At 41.2% G+C, this 25,768-nt stretch overlaps 1 protein-coding gene across 1 annotated transcript; it reads right to left on the minus strand.

The window, feature by feature from the left end:
- Positions 1–13,464: 13,464 nt before the first annotated feature.
- adipoqb (adiponectin, C1Q and collagen domain containing, b) lies at positions 13,465–14,393 on the minus strand. Its single transcript, XM_048261761.1, has 2 exons — positions 14,144–14,393; positions 13,465–14,003 (listed from the first exon to the last, which is right to left on the minus strand). The coding sequence occupies exons 1-2, from the start codon at positions 14,391–14,393 to the stop codon at positions 13,465–13,467; spliced, it is 789 nt and encodes a 262-aa protein (XP_048117718.1).
- Positions 14,394–25,768: the final 11,375 nt, after the last annotated feature.

The raw sequence follows: 25,768 nt of genomic DNA on the forward strand, positions 1-25,768 counted from the left end.
ATGGCCCACAGTTGCTTGATTCATCATCACTGCCAAGAGCCTTTTTATTTTGTCAGGATACACCTGTTAATCTTGTCAGAGTGCTCTGTGAACTAAGGTTGAACTGGGTGTTGGATGGGCTGGAAATGTAAATATTGAGAAAATGCATTTTTACTGTTTCCTCAAACACAACATGACCACAGTGCCACGGCGCCTCTCCAAAGCCTTCATCTGCAGCCATTTGGATAACCCTCTCGGAGGTCAAACGCGATGTCCAGGGGTGTCTTTGATGGGTTAATAGCAACATGCTGCACACGTCCAGAGTTCTCCTTTCTCTTGTCACTCTTGTTGAGCACCTCAGACCTGATGCTTGCACCAACAAAAAAATACTATTTGAAAAGGAAAATGTCTTAAAAAGTAACAGCATTTTTATGTACAGGATGAAGAAAGGATTCAGTAAGCAATTATTAGCACTCAACTACATCTTAAATAAAACAAAAGGTTGCATTGCAACACCCAGTTTTATATTTGTAAGAAAAAATGAAATATGACAAAATAAACAGTTTATGTTTATTTTATGAACTAAAGCACTTTCTTCTCCTCTACTATATCTCCAGAGCTAGGACCTATGCATGACACCTTGGAGAGCGAGTCATTTCCTTGATATGGATCTGCATAAGACTGTTACATGATCCACATGGCCCTCTGGCTTCCTTTTCTAAACACTTGTGTGACAGCAGAGGTCAGATGCAAACCCCAGAACAGTCTCAATCAAGAACGCCACATCTCCCTGGATAGCAACGGGCAAGTTTAGAATCTGGCTAGAATTTCACCATATGGCTTTTGTCAATTCATAACCAGTTTTCGCTATTCATAGTAAAAGAAGTAGGGAGGGGGGGGGGGGAGGATTTGGCAGGGCAATGGAACAAGTCATCGCAATACTTCAAATGCTCTAACATTTTGGTGTACTTTGCACCACGAATATGTCTGTGGATAATAATGTTTTTTTGCAGCTCACCCAGAGGGTTTTCTGGTGCTGAAAAGCGGGGCAATAGTCTGTAGGCCTACTTGAAAAGGGACAAGGTTGTGTCTGAGACCATCTTTTAGTAAGAAAAAGGGGTAACTCTTGGGAAAACCTCTACCGCAGTGGTACACACACATAGACTTAGGAGCTTGTTGTAGCACTCAGGGCCTTTGTGAGTTATGTAAGGGATAATGCCCGACGAGGTGTCCATTATCAGAAATAAATGGAGGACGCGGAGGCGTGAACTGTCCGACGCGAAGCGGAGTCCATTTATTTCTGATAATGGACGCATCGAAGGGCATTATCCCGTTTATACCATGGTCACTTACGAAATAAATAAATAGGAAATCAATTATGAATACTAAATGAGTTTTAGAGCTAAAATCGTTAGTTTTCTCAGCTGTTTATCGCAACTCTGTGGAATGTTGATAAGTCACAGCTGAGCGGACAAACTTTATCACCTGGAGAGAAGAAATACTCTTTTCGGATTGGCTGGTGGGGTGGCTATTAATTCTGAATAACAGGACACCGTTCCATATCAAGGCTTTGAATGGTAACTATAACAACCATAGTAGGACGATGGTTGCAGGTAAAGATTGTAGAGCGGAGCGCTCTAGAATCTTTGGTTGCAGGCTTCGCAACAATGGAATCAACTGTAAACAAGCTAACTGTCCATGCTATCGCTGTTACAAGGATACAAGGATACAAGGAAGTTTATTGTCACATGCATATAGTTACTATTTGTGCATTAATGGGGGGTGGGGGTAAAAAGTGCAGTAGAAGAGGGTTTAGTAGATTAAGTGGCAAGGGCTGCATAAGAAAGGTGGGGGGAGGATTGGGATTGGGATGGGGCACCAACAAGGGAGCACCCAAAAGCAACAGGGGCAAGGAAAAACTCCCTTACCAAGGAAGAAACCTTGGGCAGATCCACGGCTCAAGGGGCTAACCCAACTGCCAGGGGTCTTGGTGTGTGCGTTGGGGGGATGACAGGGGAGATGGGATAGTGTGCTGTGTATGTGGGGAGAGGGCAGTGTGCAATATGTGTGTTGGAGAAGCTTCCTCATGAAATAATGTGCTGTGTATGTAGGGGGGGGGGGAGTACTGCAAGTATGGTGAATGGTGAAGGGACTTACTATTGCAAACAGAGTACTGTATGTATGATGTATGTGAGTGATGACAGTGAAGATGTGTGTGTGGGCGGGAGGGGAGTGGAGCAGTGACTGTGTGTGTGTGTGTGTATTGTGTGTGTGGGTAGGTGGGGGCAGTGTGCTGTAAGTATGTAGAGGATGTGTGTTGGAGAAGATCCTGAAGACAATGTGCTGTGTATGTAGGGAGGGGGGGGGCAGTTTGCAGCAAGTATGTAGAGGAGGCTTACTGTAGCAAGCAGTGTGCTGTATGTATGTGAGGTGATGATGAGGTGGTGTTATAGGGCCAACGAAAGTTGTACAACAAGCTGAACTAGTGAGCTTCTTTTTAAACAGAACCGCGTGTTTCCTTTGCTTCACAGTGGCAACTGGGTGATAAGCGGGATAACGGCCTTCGAGGTGTGTCCAGTTGAAGGGTTCAGATGCAAAAGCCTCTAAATGCCACCTATGTCAAAAATGAGATAAAGATGGTGAGGGGATGCTCTTCACACATAGTATACGCTAATCAAATAATTTAACTTCTAAACCCACTAAATACCACTATCTTCCTGGTCTGAAATATCGATTTATAGGCAAAAACCTATAGGAGCCTGAATTTAAATGCTCATTTAAAAGAAAAGTGGTCAGACGGATTTAGAAGGTTTTGCATCTGAACTCTTCAGTTATACGGAATTAATGGACTCGGGCGAAGGCAACTGTGTTTTGCCCCCCGCCCTCGTCCATTAATTCCGTATAACAGGACACCTCGGCGGCTGTTATCCCTTACTTAAACGACACCCTTTTCAACCTAGACCATGGTATAATCTTTGTCAAAATAAGTTGGAATCACAAACTTAGCACTGACACAAATCGGTAAAAAGAAGCTAGTTTAAGCCTTAAGATAATCTGATTTCTGTGTGGTCCTGTGTCTATTCATTTCTTATTCTTTCATTCATTTATTCTCAAACTCTTTTTAGCAACAGAGTTCAGCTAAAAACATTTCATGTAGCAACATTTCAGCTAAAGACCACTATTAAGTTAATGGGTTGCAAAACTTGTAAACAATGAAGACAAGCTTCTTGAATCACCCTTTCATATGTAAAATTAGGGGCACAAATGCCTTAAGAATATAAAAATAGTGACCTCCCTACCGTTTATCCGGCTATGTAACAATCACGGTCGCTATTTTGTGGGACCTTTTTCATAGTGGACTTAGAGAGGCCTATATTTTCCTCTCATCATGCCTTTGTGATGTCTGGATGTGCTCCTAAAATGCAGGGCGCAGAAATTGCCATGTGTAAACTTGGCTCTGTCAGTGTTCTGATAGTGATGAGGTTAGTTGGTTGCAGGAAACCCTGACCATTGTGACGTAAATGTGGTTTGAGCTCCCTCAGTTTAAAAGATAATCATAGACTGGATACAGTACATAATCAGTTTGACTAGCATGCTCTTGCATTGTTTAGCAGATGGCAAATGCACACAAAAAACACTCTCACTCTCTCTCTTTTCTTTCTGTTACACATAAACACATACAGTACACATGCACGCACGCACACACGCATACACGCACGCTCGCACGCGCACACACACACACACACACACAAAATCATAGTGACCACATAGACCGACCTTCCTGTTCTATTCTCATCTAAATGAATGAGTCTACTCAAGATAAACCATGTGAATATATACTTGGTAAGGGAATACAGTATTACAGTAGAACAATTCATCACATTGACTCCCCTTCTGTCAGCTTTGGAAAGCTGAGACCAGACTTGTCTGAAGCTGCAAAGCTAATTTGACACCTTGGTAAATATAATTAGGCCCAGAAACAGGAAAAGCAAGCTATTATTATTGTTTGTCTTTCAACCCGACTCCATATATTTCAGTGGGCAAGACGCCAACCGACACCGTCAAGCTAACCATGACTCTTTAAGGGAGAGTAGAGTCATCATCTGTGTATAGGCTTTAGTTTTTCTACATTACAGAGGAAGCAGCATAACAGTATATTTTACAACAAAATGTAAGTGTAGCATTTAGCATTGCTTTGTCATCAGAATTGCATGATGTAGCATGATTTCCCACTGACACGGCAATAGTGGGTGGAACAAGGAGGTGGCAGGAAACTTCAAACATCAGAGTGATGTGCTATCAGTCAAATGTTTGTTTGTGATATTTCACTGTAATGCACATGGAGTCATTTGATCAATTCAAATAAAAACATTTATGTATAAAAGCCCTTCCATGAAGTAATCACAATGAATATCACTATCATTAATTTAGAATAATGCCACACATGTCTGCTGTTAACTGCCAGTTATGATGAATATAATTAGACAACCCAACTATAATTGCATTTTTTAAATAGAATGGAGTGTATATGCTTCATAACAAAGTTCTATACACCCAACAAAATATAAACATAATTGTGAGAAGATTTAGGAGAACTAGTACTGCTGAGAATTGCTGTTGATGGCTAAAAAGGCATTCATTTATTTTCCAATCCTGGAAAAGATTCTGCATGACAAGATTTTCATCACCACCAAACAGAAAAACAAATTCTCAGAAAGAATAATAAAAAAGCCAGTTTTTCCTGGGCTTCTAGGCTGCTCAGGGGATTGACTTCATTTTGCATTAGGAGCGATCTAAAGCAACAGCTGGAGCTCTGAGATGGAAAGTCTCATCCTCTGGTCCTGGGGGTTTGCCGGGCCTTGGCCGGTCGGTGCGGGTCTCGGCCCACATCTGGTTCTGCTTTACTAGCCTCCCAGAGCCGGCACCTCCCGGCTCCTCTGCCTCCTGCGAGCTTGACCTCTGCCATGGAGGGCTCTCTGACGAGCCAGGGCCTCTGCCCACGCCCGAGCCATGCCGCGTGCTGGGGTGCCTCTGGAGGATGTCAGAGTGGCAGCTCGACTGTGTCCAGTGCGTAGGGGTAAGAAGGAAAATGTTTATTTATGGTGTTGCATGTGTGTATGTGTGTGTGTGTGTGGCAGAGGGTGGGTAGCATTGTGAGGAGGAGAAGGAGCATTTCAGATCATTTTTGTTGGATCCATACATGTTTTTGTTTTGTCTCTGCACTCATCAACAATTGTAACTGGATGTCCAAATATGAAGTATTGCAGCTAACCTCAGTCAGATCTTTCTTTTTTATGTGCATGATGATTGTCCAATAAACAACAAACACATCTGATGTTTTCTAACTTACAGCCAAAAAAAAAAATTCTAAAGCGAGACCAGCAAGCTTCAGTGAGGGGCCACCACAAATGTAAAAAAAACTGCCCAGGCCTTTCAGAGAGGAACCCTAGACATCGGAATGATGTATCTGGGCCTCCCAACGCAGATAAGATCCACGGCTCCGTCTGTCACTGTTTGTCTTTGAAGGTCAGCTGGGCCGTTTGGATCAGGGATGATTAGACGAGGGCCTCCAAAGGTTGGAAAGTGAGTCTCAAGGATGAAGGGAGGAGGAGGAGGAGGAAGAGGTGCGTAGGCGCCTGAGCGTGGGGGTGGGATATGCTCCGAGGAAATGTTCTGATAAATATTGTGCTTGTGTTTGTGCAGCCCTGATAAAGATCGAAGAGCCCTGAACATCTGCCAGCACTGGAGGCCGCACCGGAGCCGTAAATCCAGGAACAAACCAACGAGCGCATGGCAAAATCCCACCAAGCATGGAGGTGCCAACGAAACCTAGGACTTCCTAGGAACCGAGGAATAATCTCTTAAAGAAAACTGCCTTTTCAAGGACCTGTTATCGGTTTGATCTCATTATGAAGAACCGCCTGAAGGTTATTCTGTCTACTCCCAATAATGTTTCCCCCTGTGCTTTTAAGTTAAAAGATGCATGTTTTTGGAAATGTAGCGTTATACTTCAGTGATTTCCAGCTTCACACTTTTTCTAGGCAGCATGGATTATTCTTTTACAGTTGCCACTTTCTTTTGAATGAAGTCGGCTGCAGTACATTACGCCATTAAGACGCGCGCCAAACAGGCAGCCAATCTTTTACACACAAACACATGTCAAAGCCGAGGAAGCAGAAAAGCTATTAAACAGACCGACCCCTTCTCCTTCCTCTCCTGCTCACTATCAAACACTGAGAGGAGGCCAATGAAAATACAGTTTTTGTAAGCCTACTCTCATTTGTTTTGCTCAATAATCTGTCATTGAATATCAAATTATTTTATTGGACTTTTGGACTCTATCTATGGCAAAAATACATTCATAACTCTAATGATGTTTGAATATGTTTTATTTACATTTAGTACAAACATGTCTAAATAGTATGTAGTGTTTGATAGGTTGTTAGATAAACTAAAATAAGATATCCATGACATGTTTGTAAACCATTATTATAAGAGCTAGAAATGGAATGACATTAACCAAGAGTTACAAATGGACATTCTACAACAACTATATTTGGGAGCTTTTCAAAATACATAATTAAACCAACAGAGCAGAACTATTTTTGTACATATTTGCCCCAAGCTAGGAGGCAGAACATTTGTTCTTTCATTCTAGAGAGAACATTCATATCTGGAGAAAGAAAGAAAGCAAGAAGGAAAGACAGGGAGGAGAGTGAGAGTGAGAAAGGAAATTATAGAGATAACAAGAGCATACCGGTAGCACAGTCCCTGTCCATGAATACTCCTGTGTCCTGTGCCGAAGGCCACACATACTGCATGGCCACTTCACTCGGCGTATGGCCCATGAAAGCATCCTCACTCAGCAGTGAGATCTCCAGCCTCCACTCGGTGAGTGGACCACCAGGGGGAAAGCGGAAGATGTCTCCAACAGAATGACATGCTCATGACAGAGGCTCACAGAAGAGCATAAAGACAGAATTGTCTTATGTCCTTTGCTTGGCAGTTCTGCGTCTGTTTGCGACGTAAAGATAAGTTCAACATGAATAGAGTTGGGTGCTTTGAAACATTAGAAACTCACCATTGGTGGCCCATTTTTTTGTAATCTATCCTCGAAATGACAAAAGTGAAAGATTAATGGATAGGACAGACCATCCACATGGAAGGGTGTGTACATTTCGAATATTAGACCTTCCACTACCTGCAAACAACTGTCAGGCAATTAGTGGTCATCAACTGATTATGCACACAGAATAACATCAACCTCATCTCTGAGCTATGACCCCATTCACTGATATAGAACAGCTTAAATGTGGACTAAAACAATTTGATTTGAAAGCTATCTTGTAATGTGTATGCTTGGCATGTGTCACACATTCTGTTATACTGACAGGGACCCTGATCCATAACAGCTTACATTATGGTGAATGGGTGCAATTGTTCAGCACTCGTGCTGTTTGGGAAGTGCCCCCATGACCCCAGTGCTGCTTACACACTGTCGTACCAGCTGTAGAGCAGGAGCACTTCTCAATACATTCTTGGTAAAAGTGAGCCCACTCCGTTTGAGAATGCACAGCCTTAGTTGGCGTTGAAAAGCAGGTCTTGTAAGGCAGGTCTTGTCACGCAGTATAGAGCTTATTGGCTCTGCTAATAACTGCACTAAGGGCAGGGGTCATGCTGAGCTCTCTCAAACTGTCTATTAACCTCCCCCAAGAAACAGTGCACCGTGGCATTCAATCTTCAAGTGGAATCTGAGAATGGCTGTCGGCCTCAGCACAATTACTGGTCATGTTGACTTTCTGTTATTTTCTTTTTTTCCCCTGATGTATCATCATTGGCCTCTTCTGCAGAACGGTTCTTAGAGAGAAAGACAAATCATTTGGGGTACTCGATGATGTTAATTCCCAGTGATGTTTTCCCAGGACTATTGCCTTACCTTCGAACTCTGGCAGATTCTATGAGATGAACTAATGTGTGGCTGTCAAACCAGAGTATTGCATTCCACACTTCCTCAAGAGCTGTGGCAACTGCTGTGCACAGTAACATGGATCTGAGCCATTGACTGAGAAAAAATGTTGCAATCTTAATAGTATGTAAATTCAACAGAAATAGACTTGCTTGGTATAATTCATGCTGTTTTTTTCCTGTAAGGCCTGATAATAGTAATATCACTTTCAGCCTGGCAAACTATTAGTGTACTGGTATGGGTATACTCGCCACTGGGTCTGCAGTGGAACAATTGTGAAGTTGTTGGGGGAAAAAAGGAGAGAAGCAAAAACCACATTATAGGATTTAGGGGATTATTCCTGACCTATCAACAATTTATTCAAAAGTTTAGTGGTTTACATCAACCATTTAAAACAGATTTATCTACAGTTTACATCATCTTGTGGAGATATTTCTCTAATTAATGTATTTACCCATAGTCCTGCTAGACAAAAAGACTCTGTTGACAGTGTAAGAATAAATGGAGTATAAGTGGCTGTGTTGCAATGGTTTACAGTAGGTTTCGTATTATGGTCTGTGCCCACAGTGACCCCTGGCCTGATCTGTCAAGTCAATAACAGCAACACTGTTTATCCTCTAGATGTAGATCCCCAATTTCTCTTCCAGCCTCACTCGTGGGTTATAATAAGGGTCACTGTGCTAAATATAAGCCTGCCCTGTGAAAGTTTGCAACTCGTCTCTGTCAGAACACCACACTTCCTGGGCTAGATGCAAATCATGTAAATATAGAATGAGTTTAATTTAGTATCACCACTTCAGCATGGCTGTGGCCTAAGGGCACAAAACTGTTTTTATCTTTATTTTACTCTCTAAAATCACTGTCTCCTGAAACACCCAAGACTAGAAATCTAAATATGAAACTCAATGGGACGGGGTAGAAAAGGCTGATTCACTGAACAGTATAATGTGCCTATTTGTCCTGCTGAGATGCTGACAGGGACTTGGAAACCTCTGTAAACATAGCTGGCTTTAACCTCAGGGGGTCACCAAGGGCCAGGGGGTCATTTTAGTTATTTCTCAGTAGGCCTACAATAATCTACAATATCAACATCTACATCTACAATTACTAAAGGTATGGGAAATATCAGAGACCATTTTATTATGTCTCAGAACATAAAGTAGTTTTTTCAAATGTACCTCTGTTACCAAATCCTGTAAATCAAGCATGTTTTTTGTGGAATATCACTGAGTGAGTTATACTTTAACCACCGTGCAACAGGGACCTACTGAAAAGGAGACTCCTAAAGCACTGATATAAACCAGTCTGATGCTGTGTTGATGTTTCTCCATAAGCTTCTGCTTTTTTTCTCCTCATGATACAATAACAATTCTTATTCATTTAAATAAGTTGAACTCTAAATTATTTTTTCATGTTTATTGATTTACAGTAAAATAATTTCACAAACGCAGTAACTGGATATCAGTGGGTATTTACTGCTCGACTGCGACAGGGCATCTGTGCCCCATCAGCAGAGTGCTGTAAACAGTCAGCACGGGCTGTCACTGCAAAAGGCTTCTCTCTGAAAACTTGCTTTTATGAGGTCCACCCCCAGCTCCAGAGGTCACATGTGTGGCCACTCACTGTGTGGATACAAACTATCCTATGCAAAGCAACTTCAGGAGCGCAGCTCAAGTCAGTGATGGCTGACCTCAAATACATGTATCGTTGCTGTGCAGCCTATCCACATCTTTTCTCTCTCTGTAATCATTTCAATCTTTCCTGCCATGAAAAAGAAGCAGAGAAGGAATCTCTGACGGCCCTGATAGTAGACTGATATTTGTGTCCCAGCAAATATGGAATGTTAACTTGGCACAGGCATGGCTGTACTTGTTCTTTTACGTTCTAGGATAATACAGGGATGTGTATCTGCACTCCAGTACAGCACAGGTCCTTAACACAGAGGCTTAACAAATCACAGTAATTATAGTTGCATTTAAAGATTTTTACAAGCTTCTAGGTGTCCAGTAGCACAATGTACAAAGTACCCCAATAACACAGTAAAACTGTTGTGGTTGACAGGGCTGTCTGTAGCTGAGTCAATGCACACACATTTCAGTGTTATGTCTACTCTATGTACACACATCAAAGCTAATTATGTCCAGAGTTGGGTGGTATCCAGCATCCACATTTTTGTGATGTGAGGGGTCTCTCTCTGTCTCTTTCTCTCTCTCTGTGTATGTGTGTGTGTGTGTGTGTGTGTATGTGTGCTTGTGTGTGTTTGTGTCTACCATGGGCCTCTGCAGGTTTGTTTAGCCCTCTGTAGTGAGGTCAGGAGTCAGAGCTTGAGGCCCTGCCAGGGGGGACATGATGAGTGACCGCTTCGATTTGGACTGAGTTCACAGAGCAAGCAGGAGGGGCGGGGAGTTCATGGAGGGGAGACGCCTGTCTTGGGTCCATGAGGAGGAGAGGAGAGACTGAGGGGCATGTAAGGTGGTTTCAACTGTGATTTCTTCAAATAAGAGTTGTTCCTTTCTGGATTAACATTCTAATGTTGTTCCTGGGGAAAAAACACTTTAACCAATCACTGCCATGCGATATCATCAATGTGAGCCTTCTGCTCCACCTACTGCCATTTTATAATGTTCCTCCAGAAACGATCAAAGGGTCACCAGATCTTTTATCTCAATACAGATAAGTCCTTGCATAGTTTTGTGTAAAATAGTAGTAAAATAAAATAATTCTGAGCAAAATATCAGATTCATTAATATGCACCTTAGATTTCTGACTTAGCTAACTTAGCTTACAGGCTAGGAGCCATACATTTATGATTCCTAATTAAATTCCTGATAGGTAGTTCATTGAATATAGCCTATGCTATGCATATCGGCTATGTCTTTTAAATAATTTATTTTGAGGGGATCTAGTAGCTGAAGTAGCTTTGAAGCTCATTGAAGTTGCTCTAAGGGATGCCATGCGTTTTTTAGGCTAAAACATTAAATGTGACTTACTGCAAACATCACTTAACCAACCGCTAGCTGTCTGTGTCCTGAATACACTGTAAAATAACGTGATCTCTGTGGACAGCCCAGGCAACCAAGTCCAAAAATGGCAACAAAACAACCTGGGCAAACCTAGCCCATAAAAACATAACAAACTGTTCCAGCAAATCACAAACAAGATGCGCGTTTAGGTGAGTTTCAATTGCACTGGAGCAGCGTGGGAGGAAGTAGCGAGCTAGCTCTCTTTTCTGTTTGAAAGTCAACAGAAGTGACGTTAGAGCACCTTTAAGCAATCTTGGTGCTATGCTAATTTGTGCCAATGTTAGCTGCTAGGCTAGGGACCATATATTTATGCAATAAAAGTCTGCCAGTGGCTGGTAGATGTGCACATTTTTAAAATGTAATTTCCCCTGAATGTTACCGTTAAAGCTTACATAAGCTAACAGGCTAATTTTACAAGGTTGGATATATGTTGATATGACTTGGTGACACCTATACACTCAGAGCAAGTATCTTCTAGAAGAGCAGTAAGGCTCTATTCTCTAGCCCACCAAAGCTACAGCTACTATATGTTTTCATGTTGTAGGTTTACACGCTCGGGGAGCAGTGAGGGGTTAGGTGCCTTGCTCAAGGGCACTTCAGCTGTGCCTACTGGTCGGGGTTCGAACCGGCAACCCTCCGGTTACATGTCCGAAGCGCTAACCATTAGACCCCAAACAGACAAACAAACAAACAAACAAACAGACAGAAAAAGTGAAAACAAGCACTGGACCAACATTCGTAAGATGGCACTGGACCAACACACATTGGTTTCACAATGACAACAGTGAGGGAAAAAAAGATGGCAAGCACATTTATTCTAAGTAAAAAGACTCTCTTCTCCTATGACATCATATAAAGTTGAATAATACAAAGCAAGGGATTTGAGTGCATTTCTCTTTACAGAATATCTCTGGATCATCCAGATTCCTGGGTCCTCTCTAGTGCATTATCTATAGCTCATCCCACTGGCTTTCTATGGAGTTCAGATCAGGGGACTGAGATGACCATGGCAGAAGCTTGATTTGGACTTCAGTGGCTCATTGACCTGCCGGAAATTCATGGCCCACTTTTGGTGTCTAGGTAGAGAAAGACAGATTTAGATTTAAAATGTCCAGTTGTTTCATGGAGTTTTTGATACCATGCAACCCACTAAGGTTCCCAGGTCTTTTGGAATAAAAACAGCCGCACAACATCACAGACCCTCCACCATGCTTATCCGTAGGCATGGGGTTCTTTTCAGTATAGTCATCTTCCTATGTACGTCAAACTGTTTGTTACTTTTTACTGCACCCTTCCCATTGCCATGCACATGAAGCCAGCAGGTCCACTGGTTCCATTTACATTATTAACTGTGTTTTGCTGCCACCTTCAGTCAAGTATGGGAGAGACGCACCAGGCATATGCGTAATATGATCTACATCTCTTCAAGCAAAACTGATGTATTCTTACTAGTCAGAGTGAAGAAGAAACAAAACATTTTGTGATAGTGCCTGACTGGTAGACTAGTATACTACATGCACTAGTAGACTGATATACTAGATATGACAAATTGATTAAGGTGGATAAATATGACATTTTCCTATGATGTCTCGATTAAATTTGATATCACTCCTGCAATGTGATTCTTTGTGTTTTGCTTTAATATATTTATTTAAGTCATATGACTGACCTTGAGCAATTGTGATGCCCTAAGGCTGCCCTGTGTATTTGAGTCTGTTTGAGTGTTAGACTCCCAACTCATCTAGGCCTCGTCCAGCGAGGGCAGCAGGGCTGCTAAGTCGAGAGCTCATGTGCCAGGCTCCACCCTCCTCTGACCTTTCCGCTTGCCCGTTCATGCCACATGGCAGTCTTTGTGTTACGCCTGATGTTTATTCAGCTGGACTTCCCATCTGATAATTTTATTACTCAATTCAATTACAGACGCAATATCGGCCATGTTGTTTTATTCCACCTAGACGGTGTGAGAGAAGAGGCCTCTGGTCCTGCATTATTAAAGCAGTATCTGTGCTAAGGGGGTATTAATTTAGTTTGCATTGATCACAGGTAGAGCACCATGCACTATTTACACAGAGGAACTGGATGCCATACTATTATAAGGTAATTTCAGTTCTCACTAAACACAGGAATGAGAGGCATAATGAGAGTATATTCAGAGTGAAGTTTGTAAATCACATTTTATTGGGAACGGGAACAACAAAAGCTTTTAAAATGTATGGCATAAGTTATAATTATTCTTGAATTGAGATTGAATTCATGCAAAGCAAAAACACTACAAAGATGCTTAAAACCTTCAAATGCATGTAAATTAAGCTCTAAAGAAGAGGCCATATACAGGTTACAGTTTATATAAAGTAAATATAACTAAACAGCCTAAATTGTTTTCTTGTGCCTATCTTGACATCTGAAACCTGTATACTTTTAATAACCAAAAAGTGAAAAAGAAATGGTAATGGATCACTGACAAGGCAAGTAAAATACAAAACAAAGTGTGGACTGTCAACGTCGACGTCTAGCAGCGGTCAAATCAGGATAGAGGAGAAACCCAGAGAAAGTGGAGTCGTTGTTGTTGTCAGCATACAGTCCTCCGACACTGTCCTCCCCATAGACCTGCAGCCAGACCTCGTCCCCTGCCGTCAGCCTGAGGATGACGGCCCCTGAGGCCTGGTCCAGGTCCCCCTCCTGGTACTGGTCGTAGGTGAACATCACAGGTTTGTCATTCTTGTATAGGCTGACCCTCACGTCATTTGGGTAGACGGTCATGTGGTAGGTGAAAAAGTAGACTCCTGGGAGAACGCAGCGAAATTTCCCGCTGCGGTCATCGTAGTGGCGCTGCTCGTTGTGGAAGAACTTGCTGAAGCGGACAGGCACGTTGGTGGCGTGGACGGCACTGGTAAGGCCCACACTGAAGGCGGAGTGGTGGGCCAGGGCACTCTCTCCGCGGGCTCCCTTCAGGCCTGGGCTGCCGGGGACCCCCCTGGGCCCTCGGGGCCCGTCTGCCCCATTCTCACCGGGCTCTCCTGGTTCTCCTGGTTCACCTACCATCAACCAGGAGGGCACATCAAACGTCATACGTTTGGCAAAAAGACTAATGTCAGTAATGTCCCGTGAACTCAAAGTTTCAGCATAATTATGGAGATGAAATAAAGTCAGTGCCATGTAAGGAAGACCTAGTTACCTTCATCTCCCCTTTCTCCCTTTGGGCCACCGTGTCCATCTCGCCCATCTTTGCCTGGATGTCCGGCTTGCCCTGGAATGCCCGGTACCCCTCCCATCCACATGGCGCATGGCCTCCTGTCCTCTGGTGACCCTATCTCTGCCTCAGGCTCCCCCAGCACCCCCTCATCCTCCACAGCAGCCTCCTCTTCATCTGTGGTCCCTCCTTCCTCCTCCAGCCCCTGCTCTTCCTCCTCCTGGGCTGACACCATTGGCCCAGAGAGCAGTAAGCCCAGAAGAACTGGCCACAGCAGTTTCATAACAGCTACCAATTGTTCTGTTGTCTACAATGACAGCACAGTGACAACATTGTGATTATGGTTGGTGTTTATTATTAACGGTATTAACGGTTTTCATAAAGTAGGAATTAGACTCTTATTTTTGCTATACACTTTTATGAATACATAAAAGACACCTCCAAACTTGAGGCCAGTATTATTATTATTTTTCTGAGCTTCTGTTCTTTGTCTGTCAAACCAATTGATTGGTTGCCTTAAAAATGCATTTTGAGCAAAGGTGGAGGCTCAGAATTTCCTACACAAATGTATGAATACTTTTCCATGAATCCATGAATACAACTCATTGATATTAGTTATTTATTTGTTGGTTTGTTTGTAGTTACAGATGCCAGTTAATCCATGCATAGTTTAGTGTTATTGCATTTTATTTTGCAATAATATTTAGCAGAATAATTTGTGATTTATGAGCACTAATGTTGAAGCATGTAAGACATGACAATTATAAGCTATGGCAGCCTTAAATGAAGCCTACAGTCTTACATTCCCATCCCATCAACTACCGTAATGGACCATGCATGTGTCTTCTCTTCCCTGTTACGAAGACAGCAAATAACTTATATTTAAACATATACTTTAATAACTAATTAAACACAAATCAGTATTACAAAGCTGTCACGTCTATATGGTAGAAAAGAATGGACAAACCTCATCCCTGATGTGCCGGTCCTCCTCCAGTGCCAGTGGTAATGCTAGTGGACAGTTGGTGTTGGTCAAGGAGAGAATGACCTTGCAGCACTAGTGTAATTACTGGTAGATTTTCATACTATATTTATCTGTGTCAGAAGTTATTTATGGCCTGCTCTTTAAATCAGCAGCAATCAGAAAGCAACTCTTGCATGGATTCATGCCTACCACTGGAAACAGACAAATAGTTTTAAAAAGTAATTTACATTCATTTACATTCCATTATTTAACTGGCAAATATAAACAGTCTTCATTCTATTCCATTTCATTTTGTATAAAAATATGGAATTAAACAGACTATTTATCCACAACAAAAGAAAACTATTATTTCCATCAACACATCAATGTATAAAGCAATTTTGACAAAACAAATTAAGTGCAGGGTGGTAAGTGTGAGTGTGTACGCAACATTTACAAAACAAAACATTTCACTTTAGAAATTAATTCTGCAGTTCTCAAACTTGTGCTTTTGTTCCAAGAGTGATTGTTGAAGCACTTCCCTGTTTGTCTGCTATAAGAATGAATGAAAAGCAGAAGAATCTAATAATAATGTTGTAATACACAGACATATCCATTGGGAGAATGGGAGGAAGACAATACATATCGTTATTGTTTTGTAAATGTAGTGCTCTTGCTACTAATCAAGGCTGTACGGATTTAGAAAAATGCAGGTAAATAATGAATATATGCTATTATTATTATTATTATTATTATTATTATTATTATTATTATTATTAGAGAACTAACTCATTGTATTTATTTTCATTGACCTATGCCATTAGTGGTCTTAACATATTCACACCAGAGGGTGGCAGCCTGTATTCATACATAATGAAGAGCACTGGCCATTCCATTCTTTAAAGGGACACCAGGCAAGCCTGATGCTTTTTCTCTACGAAACTCCCCCTCGCTCGGTCTGAAGCTCTTTTCCTTTCCTTTGCGTCTTCCATCAAGGGTTTTCACTGCTTCTTCGCCGGCTCTGCCATTAAACACACGTTTGCAACAATCTCTAGCGTTTCGTTAGCCTGCCTCTGTGCTGTAAACTGATCCTGCTTCGGTCGGCGGGTAGGATACACCGAACTTGCAAGTGGGATATTCTTACTACAGGCTGTAGGGGCGGGCGAGAGAGCCTTCATTCGCTCCGTAATGAGTCATTTAACCTTATACCGACTTACGAAGATGATTAATTAACACGAAAACGTTGCCTGGTGTCTCTTTAATAATGCATGCACTTATTTCTGTGCTTTATTTATTCATGCATGGTGACAGCACATCAGTGCCATATTTCCCATCCATATGCTGACACCATTCCATTCATTAGAGCAGAAAAAAAGGTGTTTAAAAACAAACATTTATCAGCTTGTAATTCTATGTTGCGCCATGGGGAACAGAACCCTCAACGTAAAAGAGCGGAATTGACCCATGATTTCTGACCGACAACAAAGAACCAAAGCAAAATGATTCTTCTAAGAGTATACATATCTGAGGAGTTTACAAACAAATGCTAACGTACAATGAATAAAAACTATGGGAGGAGGTGATGAGTAACGAAAATGGCTTTATGGTTTTGGCCTTTTCACACCTAAGAATTCTGTACGCAAGTAATGTGCTGATAGTACATGCTGAATTATACAGTGTGACAGCACCCTCTCTCACTGCCCAATCAACATTACATCAAACTGTTGTTGTCAGTAGGGCCAATGTAGTCTGCTCTAAATGACTGTTTCCCTGTGTTTCCACCTTATGATTGTGCTCAATTGATTCCCGTTTTTTACTGCACTGGATGCAGGAGAATATCCTAAACTTTTCTATGACTGACATGCTGCCAAATCCCTCACATTCAAAACAAACTTATACTTATAAATACTTATACGTATATACTTATATACTTATACTTAACAACTAACACAGAGCCTCATGGAGAAAGGGAAGACCACTTTCTACATAACAAAATAGTACAGAGGGTAGGGTGGAAATACATTGCTTCTGATCATTTGCAACAGGTTGAAGAAGTGTGGAATAGGTCTTGTTTTGCTTGAAATGAAATGTTGTGTGCAACACTACAAAACAAAAATCTCAAAGCAAAACAACTTAATAAGATTTGAACGTGTGGTGCTATCAACAGATGCTAAACATGTTCAGAACAGCATGCCATTAGGTCTCCAGAGTAAGACTCACCGCTGAGCTGTATAACTTGAGACATTTCTGGCGGCACTGAAGATATTTCCTCTAAGTGGAGGGAATGAATCACAGGAGATAAGATCTGATTTAGATGGCTTACTGGCTTAATTTGCACAAGCTCCAAGGATATGTCTCTCATCTGGACTTTCTGAAGCTGCAATTAGTGGATCTAATTACAAGAATTCTGGAGTTAATGTTCCTTTTATGCCATAGCCAAAGCCAAAGAGGTCCAGATTCACATCCTCTGATCTCTTTGCACACATTTAGAAGGCCTCAGGATGGAAGCTTTAAAAAGCTCTGGGGGAAATATTTAGGAACACCGTCCATTTAACAAAAACAGGCCACTGCACTCTGGTAGGATCACCTGAGGGAGCACTGAAAGGTGATCCGTACTGTAGGCCTCTGGTAAGCAATAAGCAAATGCTGACAGCGTGTGAACTGTTTGTTTGCTGCTTTTGTGATAGCTGTTTATCTGTTTTATCACTATGTGCTTTGTGTTGATGCAAAACAATGAATGTGACTGCAGTGCACCACCCCCCACCCCTACCACCACCCCCTCACACACACACACACACACACACACACACACACATACATGTACTCCCCAAAACAATTATTGCCCTCATTTGCAGTGCAGTAGGCCTGAGTTGTTGTTTTCATATGACTCTTTTACTGTATTTGCAGAAAGGGGTTCTTGAATTAAATTGCCTGCCCCAGGCAAGGGCATCTGAAAATGTCAATTCACCAACCTTGATGTAACTCTCTTCAGCAATATTTAACCCAAGTGGGTCAATGAAACTGAAAAACCATGACATCTTACTGGCTCCTAACACCACAAATGCTAACCTACAATGAATAAAAACTATGGGAGGAGGTGATGAGTAACGAAAATGGCTTTATGGTTTTGGCCTTTTCACACCTAAGAATTCTGTACGCAAGTAATGTGCTGATAGTACATGCTGAATTATACAGTGTGACAGCACCCTCTCTCACTGCCCAATCAACATTACATCAAACTGTTGTTGTCAGCAGGGCCAATGTAGTCTGCTCTAAATGACTGTTTCCCTGTGTTTCCACCTTATGAGTGTGCTCAATTGATTCCCGTTTTTTACTGCACTGGATGCAGGAGAATATCCTAAACTTTTCAATGACTGACATGCTGCCAAATCCCACACATTCAAAACAATATCTTAACTGTCAGTGAGTGAGAGGCTCTGTGGGTGTATGGAAGATGGCAGAAAAAAGTCAGATAGTGCACCCAATGGGAGGATTGCTGCATCCAGAATAAACAGACACAATCTGCATGAGAAAAAGAAAAAACAAAAGAAAAACAAAACAGTAATACAATGCCCACAATAATTCTTGAATTTCCCCTTGGGGATCAATAAAGTATCTATCTATCTATCTATCTAATAGCATTAGTAAAGTGCATACGTTTTAAAAAAACGAGTGGCCACAGCTAAACTGTGCCCATGGCATGCTGCCCGCCTGATTCCACTGTCCTCAGGCGGTGTCCTCCCACTGCTGGCCACAGAAGCAATTCAATGGCCTCGGGCTTCCTTTGCCTTCCCCTGCTTCCCTTGAAATCTGCAACACAAGCCAGCGGTGGGGCCTGGTGGACTCACATTTAATAGAGTGGCTAACCAGCTAGAGTTCAGTGTGCTATCTAATCAATTGAGGCACAGTACAAGTGTGCGTGTGTGTGTGTGTGTGTGTGTGTGTGTGTGTGTGTGTGTGTGTGTTGGCTGAATGACACTAATAAACACTATTAAATCTGCAAATCTGCAGATTAGGGAAAAACAAAATTCCATGGTTTGACCATGAATCACATTGTAGAGTATATAACGCCAGCGTGATGTACAACTCTGATTAATAAAAAACAACAGAACAGAAAAACAGAATCATAAAAATGTTTAAGAGTGTTGTGGTGCTCGTGTTGAAAAGACAGGCAGTGTTCTTAGGCTCCCTGTGGCAAAGCCGTGGTTATGGCTCTGACGGCAGTGCTGGGACGTCTTGGATGGTCACCTGGGTCGTCAAGAGGACTCCAGGAAGATGGGAAATGTGGTCAGATTTTATATCCCATCTATGTCACCCAGTTATAATGTGGCAAATGGACTCTCATTTTTAATCAAGTAGTGGACAAGATTTAGTGCTGCACCCCAGTGGTCTTCTATCCAGTCTCAAAGTCTTTGTTTACTCGACAAACACTGATTTATTCAGGAGTTAAACATCTATTTCCGTGTTCTGAATGCTGTTGTGAATCCAGATTTACTATCTGAAATGTTGAGAATTTATAGATTCCTGAAACATTATTTGTTCCCCTTTTTATTCCTTCATCGTTTGTTCTGGATTTGTGGTGCATAACTAATAAAAGTTATGAGTGTATTTGTATAATAATTTTAGGTTTTCAGTGAAAAGTTGAATCCAGTAAATTCTGAGGAATTATATTAAAAAAAAAATACTTTGCAAGAGGCGACTGAAAGCCTACAAAAATGCAAGCTTGAGGATGCCTGTAACTTTGAACATAGTGTAAGTCGTCTTTGAGAGACACATGAAAGAAATGATGACAGTTACCCACACTAACATGAGCCACAGATGAGAAGGCATACTGTAATCCCATTATTCCCAAACATTAATCACAGATAGAAACATCAGGCATTCACACTAACATGAGCCACATAAGAGAAGGCATACTGTAATCCCATTATTCCCAAACATTAAGAACAGATAGAAACATCAGGCATTCATGCAGAGCATTATAGGTGAAACTACTCACATATGGAAGTGCTACTACTCTCACCTGTGTTGAATGGACATATTTTGCATCATAGTTGTACTGTACAGCCCTGCACTATGATTTGTTACTGTAACACAAGCTACTCTAAATGTCATTTCTTCACTTCAAGCTTGTCCCTTCACAGCTGCCATGATACAAATTCAGCATGCATTTCCCATGGCATCATGTTGAGGAGACAGGAAAATACAGTAGTTATGCAGTATAGACAAAAGCTAGGTCTGATTAAATGGAACACTGTGACATAATTTCAGAGCAATTATAAAAATGTCATCATCCAGATCAACCCGTATCTTGAATCGTTTCATTTCCAAGATTTTGGCCATGTTTAAGTCTTCCAAAATCCAGGTAGGGAAGTCTATCCACATGTCAGAATGCCCCTGGGGCAGGATTGTCAGTCATGATACAAGATAGCAAACCTAGACTGATAACTAATTGTAATGGTGGAGACATAACTCCACATATGATGGTCAAACTGACACTCATCTAAATACATTATATATGATATTATGACACAGGTATTTCGTAGGCATTTTGAATTGTTCCGCTGATGTCAGTTATGCTTTTTCTCAGGTAATGATTTGCTATAGTGTGTCCCATTACACTTGCGTAGTTGTCGCCATTATTGTCAGTCATCCCTGAGTATACATGTAACAGACACCTTCTATCTGTGTGTTTAACACCAATTAATGGCACTAGGATTGTGCTGAGAATGGGTTATGGCACTCTGCCATTAGACCTGAGCTCAGAGAGTCTTCATTTTTCTAGGCTTGCTCATCACAATCCCCCCATGCCTGTGCTAACAACGTCAGTTTTAAACAACTGCATGTAAAACCTTAATTTACAAACATGTGTTTGCTGTACTTCGGAAAGCGTTCAATATGGTCAGTATACCAATTGAAGTTTAATTTATTAGCTGGTTACACGCCTTGGAAATAGGAGGATTTCCAAACCAATTTTCAATTGAGAGTAGGTCTGGTGTTAACGAGGCCAGTTTTAATCTACTTTAGGACTCCATTGTGGTGACAAGAAATTGAACAGTGGAACAAGGATGTAATTTTCAAGGTTATCCATTTGAAAGTTACCTCCCAAATGCCAGTGTTAAGAAGCCAGGGAAAGACTATCTGTGTGCATAATACTACAAATCTGGTTTATGGCCATGAGCAAAAATATTTGATTCTGTATCTCAGAGTAAGGGGATTAGATGATTTCTCAAGGTGAACCTCAGACTTATATATCTAATGTTTTTTTAGGCACATTTCCAGGATGAAAAAATCATATTTGGGCTTTACACCAGTGTTTCTACTCCCTTCTGTCACAAAAGTCTTTGCAAAAAGTATTTTTTGTAAAGAATTGTATTTATCATTTCAACAAGAAATAAGTATATAAGTATATACTATTTGATGTGTTGATTTTTTACTCTTCGATTCATTTGAAATGATGATGTGCTTTTACGGAATAGGCCACAATATCACAGTAATATCAGTAACATGTTTATATGAAAGACATCTATGGTTTACTTTATGCAAGTAATATTACTGATAGAATACGATAATTTCATTTCAGTCAGCATAGTTAATGACTTTTTTATTAGCTTATCTCATGCACGTCCTTGTTAATGATTTTATCAATATACATGTATATAAACATTTGATCATGAGTGGAACACCTCATCAGTTGAACTCATGAAGATATTTATACGGGGGGCACTGTGGCGCAGCAGACTACAGCGCCCATACCATATAGGGGTCTGAGTGCCCAGGTTTGAATCCGACTTGCGGTCATTTCCCGATCCCACCCCATCTCTCTCTCCCATTTGCTTCCTGTCACTCTCCACTGTCCTGTCCAAATAAAGGCAAAAAAGCCCCAAAAATATAGGAGAATTCCGGTGTGATATTGACCTAAAGTGTGTTGAAACATGATACAGAGTGTGAACGTATGTCTCATAGCTCACCTCGGCTTGTCCCCTGCACTCAGAAATCTGGCGCTAGTTAGCCAAGGCTACCAACACAGTGTTTCGTTGTGTTACCTCGGGCATCGGCCTAGCCATGCAAATAAATCACTGTTTTACACCATTTACGAGGCTCAAAGTAGCTCCATACTTCATTGGTAGACTTCCAAGGGCCTTGACATTTAAAACAAGACATGGAGAACTTTGAAAAAGCACTGGTAGTTTATTTACAAGACGATTTATACAGACAGTACCTTAAGGAATTTTACCGTTCGACGCCATCTTGAATTTAGTCACGATAAGTCAAGCGACAAGTACGAACTAACAGGTATGATAAGGGATCAGATTCCAACAAATAATTCAGTGAAAATGCATGGATTCAGTTGCTTCCAGTAGCAGCAACTGGAATCCATGCATTTTCACGGAATTATTTTTGGAATCTGATTGCACCCATTACTCTCGTTTGAATTACTCGAGAACCCGTGATCGCATAGATATGGCAAGCACATCAGATGAAAGGGGACACAGGGCTATCCATTGATACCAAGTACATCCTGGGTTATAAAACAGACGAAGTGACAGCAAAATAATAACTTATAATAACTAAGCTGGACTTACCCCACGTTTTTGTCTGTTCTTATGGCAAAGCATGTTTATAATCCAACGCTATCGTGTGTTTCTCTATGGCAAAGCATGTTCATAATCCGGTTTTGAGATCCTAGCAAATTCCTGCATGGCATCCAACTCAAGGCTCACATTGCATCCCAATTTGTTCAACAAAGAAACACCTTTTTTGCCTTTACTTTGTTCATGGCAATGCAGTAAAAAGTTGAGAATCATTATGACTGCATACACCATAGGCACGCAGGCTAACACAGCAACCTCGGGTCAATAGAGTGTCCTTTGGAGTAGGTAAGACTGTTTTTAGTGGCAGGCTAGCACATACCGTTGACTTGCGCTAGCCTAGCACCTGCGAACTCTGCAATTAGAACGACTGGATGAAACGTGTTGAAAACGGTCTCCACTGATAAATATCACACTTGCTTACTTGGAAATGAGGTCCTATGTCCAAAATCCTGAACCACCCCTTTAAGACTCGCCATAGAGAATGAATGGGGGAAATTACGGAGGTTTTAGTTTGACGATGTTGTACTTCCGTGCGGGCCGGATGCTATATACTACGGACATGTTTTGGGGGGCCACCCAAAATGATGTGGCGGGCTGTAGTTTGGGGACCACTGGGTTAGGGGTTCGGGCTAACCGAAGAGTTACCGGTTCGATCCCCGACCCAGAAGGGAGAAAAGGCAGGGGAAGTGGTTGAGCACTGCTCTCCCATGCCCACATCCACGGTACCCTTGAGCAAGGCACCTAACCCCTCACTGCTCCCCGAGCGCCGCTGTAATAAGGCAGCTCACTGCTCCGGGTTAGTGTGTGCTTCTTTATTAAATGTAAATATATAGCAGCACTTACCTTGCAGTAACAATGAATTTGTCAACATTCTTCTCACCAATGATAATGTGATTTGGACTTGAGACTGTATTTCGCCAGTGTTCCGTTTTCTTTCATTTTGGACACCTCATACATTGAGTGACAGAACACCCTGATTTGTCATACTATATTTACATATTTGGTATTGTTGGATTCAGAACAACCCCACCTTTCCAACAAGCCATCATATGTGTTTCTATGATAATCCCTGGTAAAGCAAGTGAAAACATTCTGCATAGATATTAATTTTTTGCATGTCCGCTTATTTTAGGTGTATGTTTACATGCCTCTATTCATTCCATACATCGAGATATTCACATCCAGTCTTTTCTAGTAGGTAAAGCAACTTCCTGACTATAAACATGCCAAGTTTCAAAGCTCTCAGAGCTTGTGTGATTGATCTGCACTAATTGATATGCCTTAACTCCAATACGGACAGGCTATATTTTAGTCCTTTTTTGGTTTTGGGGTGTATAACAATATATGTTAATTTAACAATCTTAGCAGTAAAATATATTTAGCCATTTCATATATGGGAGACGAAAAACATTGATGGGTTTAGTTCTACCTCCGGTAGGGGTACATGTATCTCAAAAACTAAAGCCCTTTCTGACCATTTGTCACTAGCCTAACATACATGAAATGCATGTAGAGCTATGAGCTTGCTGTGGTGAGATACATGTTGAATGTTTTATAATACGCTTTTTATATTTTAATTCTTTAAAAATCAAAATAAAATCAATGCTAGTACTAATACATGAAATGATCAGATCTGGATAGCCTAGACTCTGCTGAAAAAAAAAACAATATATAATATGTGTGTGTGGCACTTACAATGACCAGAATAAATCCTTATGAATAAAGGTAGTGAAAATGCCCTAAAAATAGCTTAGGGTTCTAAGGGTTAATAGAAAAGCAAGAGAAGGCCACGGAGTCTAATGCTGGTAATAAGGTTGTGCAGGGTTTGTGTATATATGAGCCATTAAAGGCAAGACTGCCATAATCACTGACTCAGCAAAGCAACCACGTCTTATTTTAATTACACACTGATAATGCAAATGAGCTTTTTACAACCTGCATTCTACGAACATGCTTCATTCATTGAAATGACATCATTTCAAATGATCTGTTGTACAAGCATTACTTCTGAATAAGCATGCATTGCTCCTAAAGGAAGGATTTTAGATATGGCCACAGGCATCCTGGCATGTCTCCAAAAGCTGACACAGATTGATTAAGGACCACATAATTGTTTGTGTAACAGAGGCCTGTACAGTACCCATCTGCTCCCTTTAGCTTCAGGGTTCAGTACTGACAAGTATGAATCAGTATCTCCTCTGCAACAAAGACAGTAATGATGTTTGTAATTCGTTCACGCTTTGAAAGAAAATGTCTAGCTTTTAATACGAATCCTTGGTGTGACAGAACTCTTAACTGTCATTATGTGAAGGAACAAAAGAAAACTTCATCTGTCAATATAACCTCCTTGAACAGCCTTTTAATGTGGTCCTTTAGACTTATGGTGAACCAAAACAATTTTACTGAAGAGAGATTTCACCGGGAGGGTGAAGATGTCTTGCTATTATTGTACTTTCCACATATGGAAGGGTCCCCTAGGGTCCAGTGGCGTAATTGTTGTCTTCAAAGGTTGAATGTGAGGATCTTTGTAGACGTCTCAGCTGTCCATATGTGTGTATATGAGTATATTTGAGACAGGCCATTTCTCAAACACAAATATGCATTAATTTTGGAAGGTGCACCACAATCTGTTTAATCTTATGTAATAAATGAACTGAATACAAGTTTGATATAATACAGTATATGGTTTAATAGTTCAGCAAACACTTTTCCCCCAAAGTACAGTGCAGTAAAACTCTCATTTCTCTGTGAATGAAGTGCACCAGATAAGGTTTCCTAATATTATAAGTAGAGTAAATTGTAAAGGATTGCTGAAAGACATTTGTGAATAATTCACAGGTTTAAAAGCAATTTGACAGTTTCTCCATTGTAAGTTCCATTGAATTTCTCTAGCTCTTGCACAGGCGGTGAGCCAGGATGGGAAGCACTGCAGCTCTGAAAAGTTGGTACAAAATGTTCATCACCAAGAGAGTGGTGACACAGTAATCCGACCTAATAAGCAAATACAGGAACTAATTCAGCATTGCTGCTGAGTTCAAGTTCAGCATAGCA

This window comes from Alosa alosa, chromosome 1 (genome assembly GCF_017589495.1).
Source record: "Alosa alosa isolate M-15738 ecotype Scorff River chromosome 1, AALO_Geno_1.1, whole genome shotgun sequence".
In the NCBI taxonomy this organism is placed as follows: domain Eukaryota; kingdom Metazoa; phylum Chordata; class Actinopteri; order Clupeiformes; family Clupeidae; genus Alosa; species Alosa alosa.

Bases quoted from the DNA above. Each gene is read 5' to 3' on its own strand.
- adipoqb (XM_048261761.1), bottom strand. From the start codon at position 14,393: ATGGTGTCAGCCCAGGAGGAGGAAGAGCAGGGGCTGGAGGAGGAAGGA. The intron at 14,004-14,143 runs GTAACTAGGTCT...GGTTGATGGTAG, and splicing joins GGGAGAAAGGGGAGATGAAG to GTGAACCAGGAGAACCAGGA.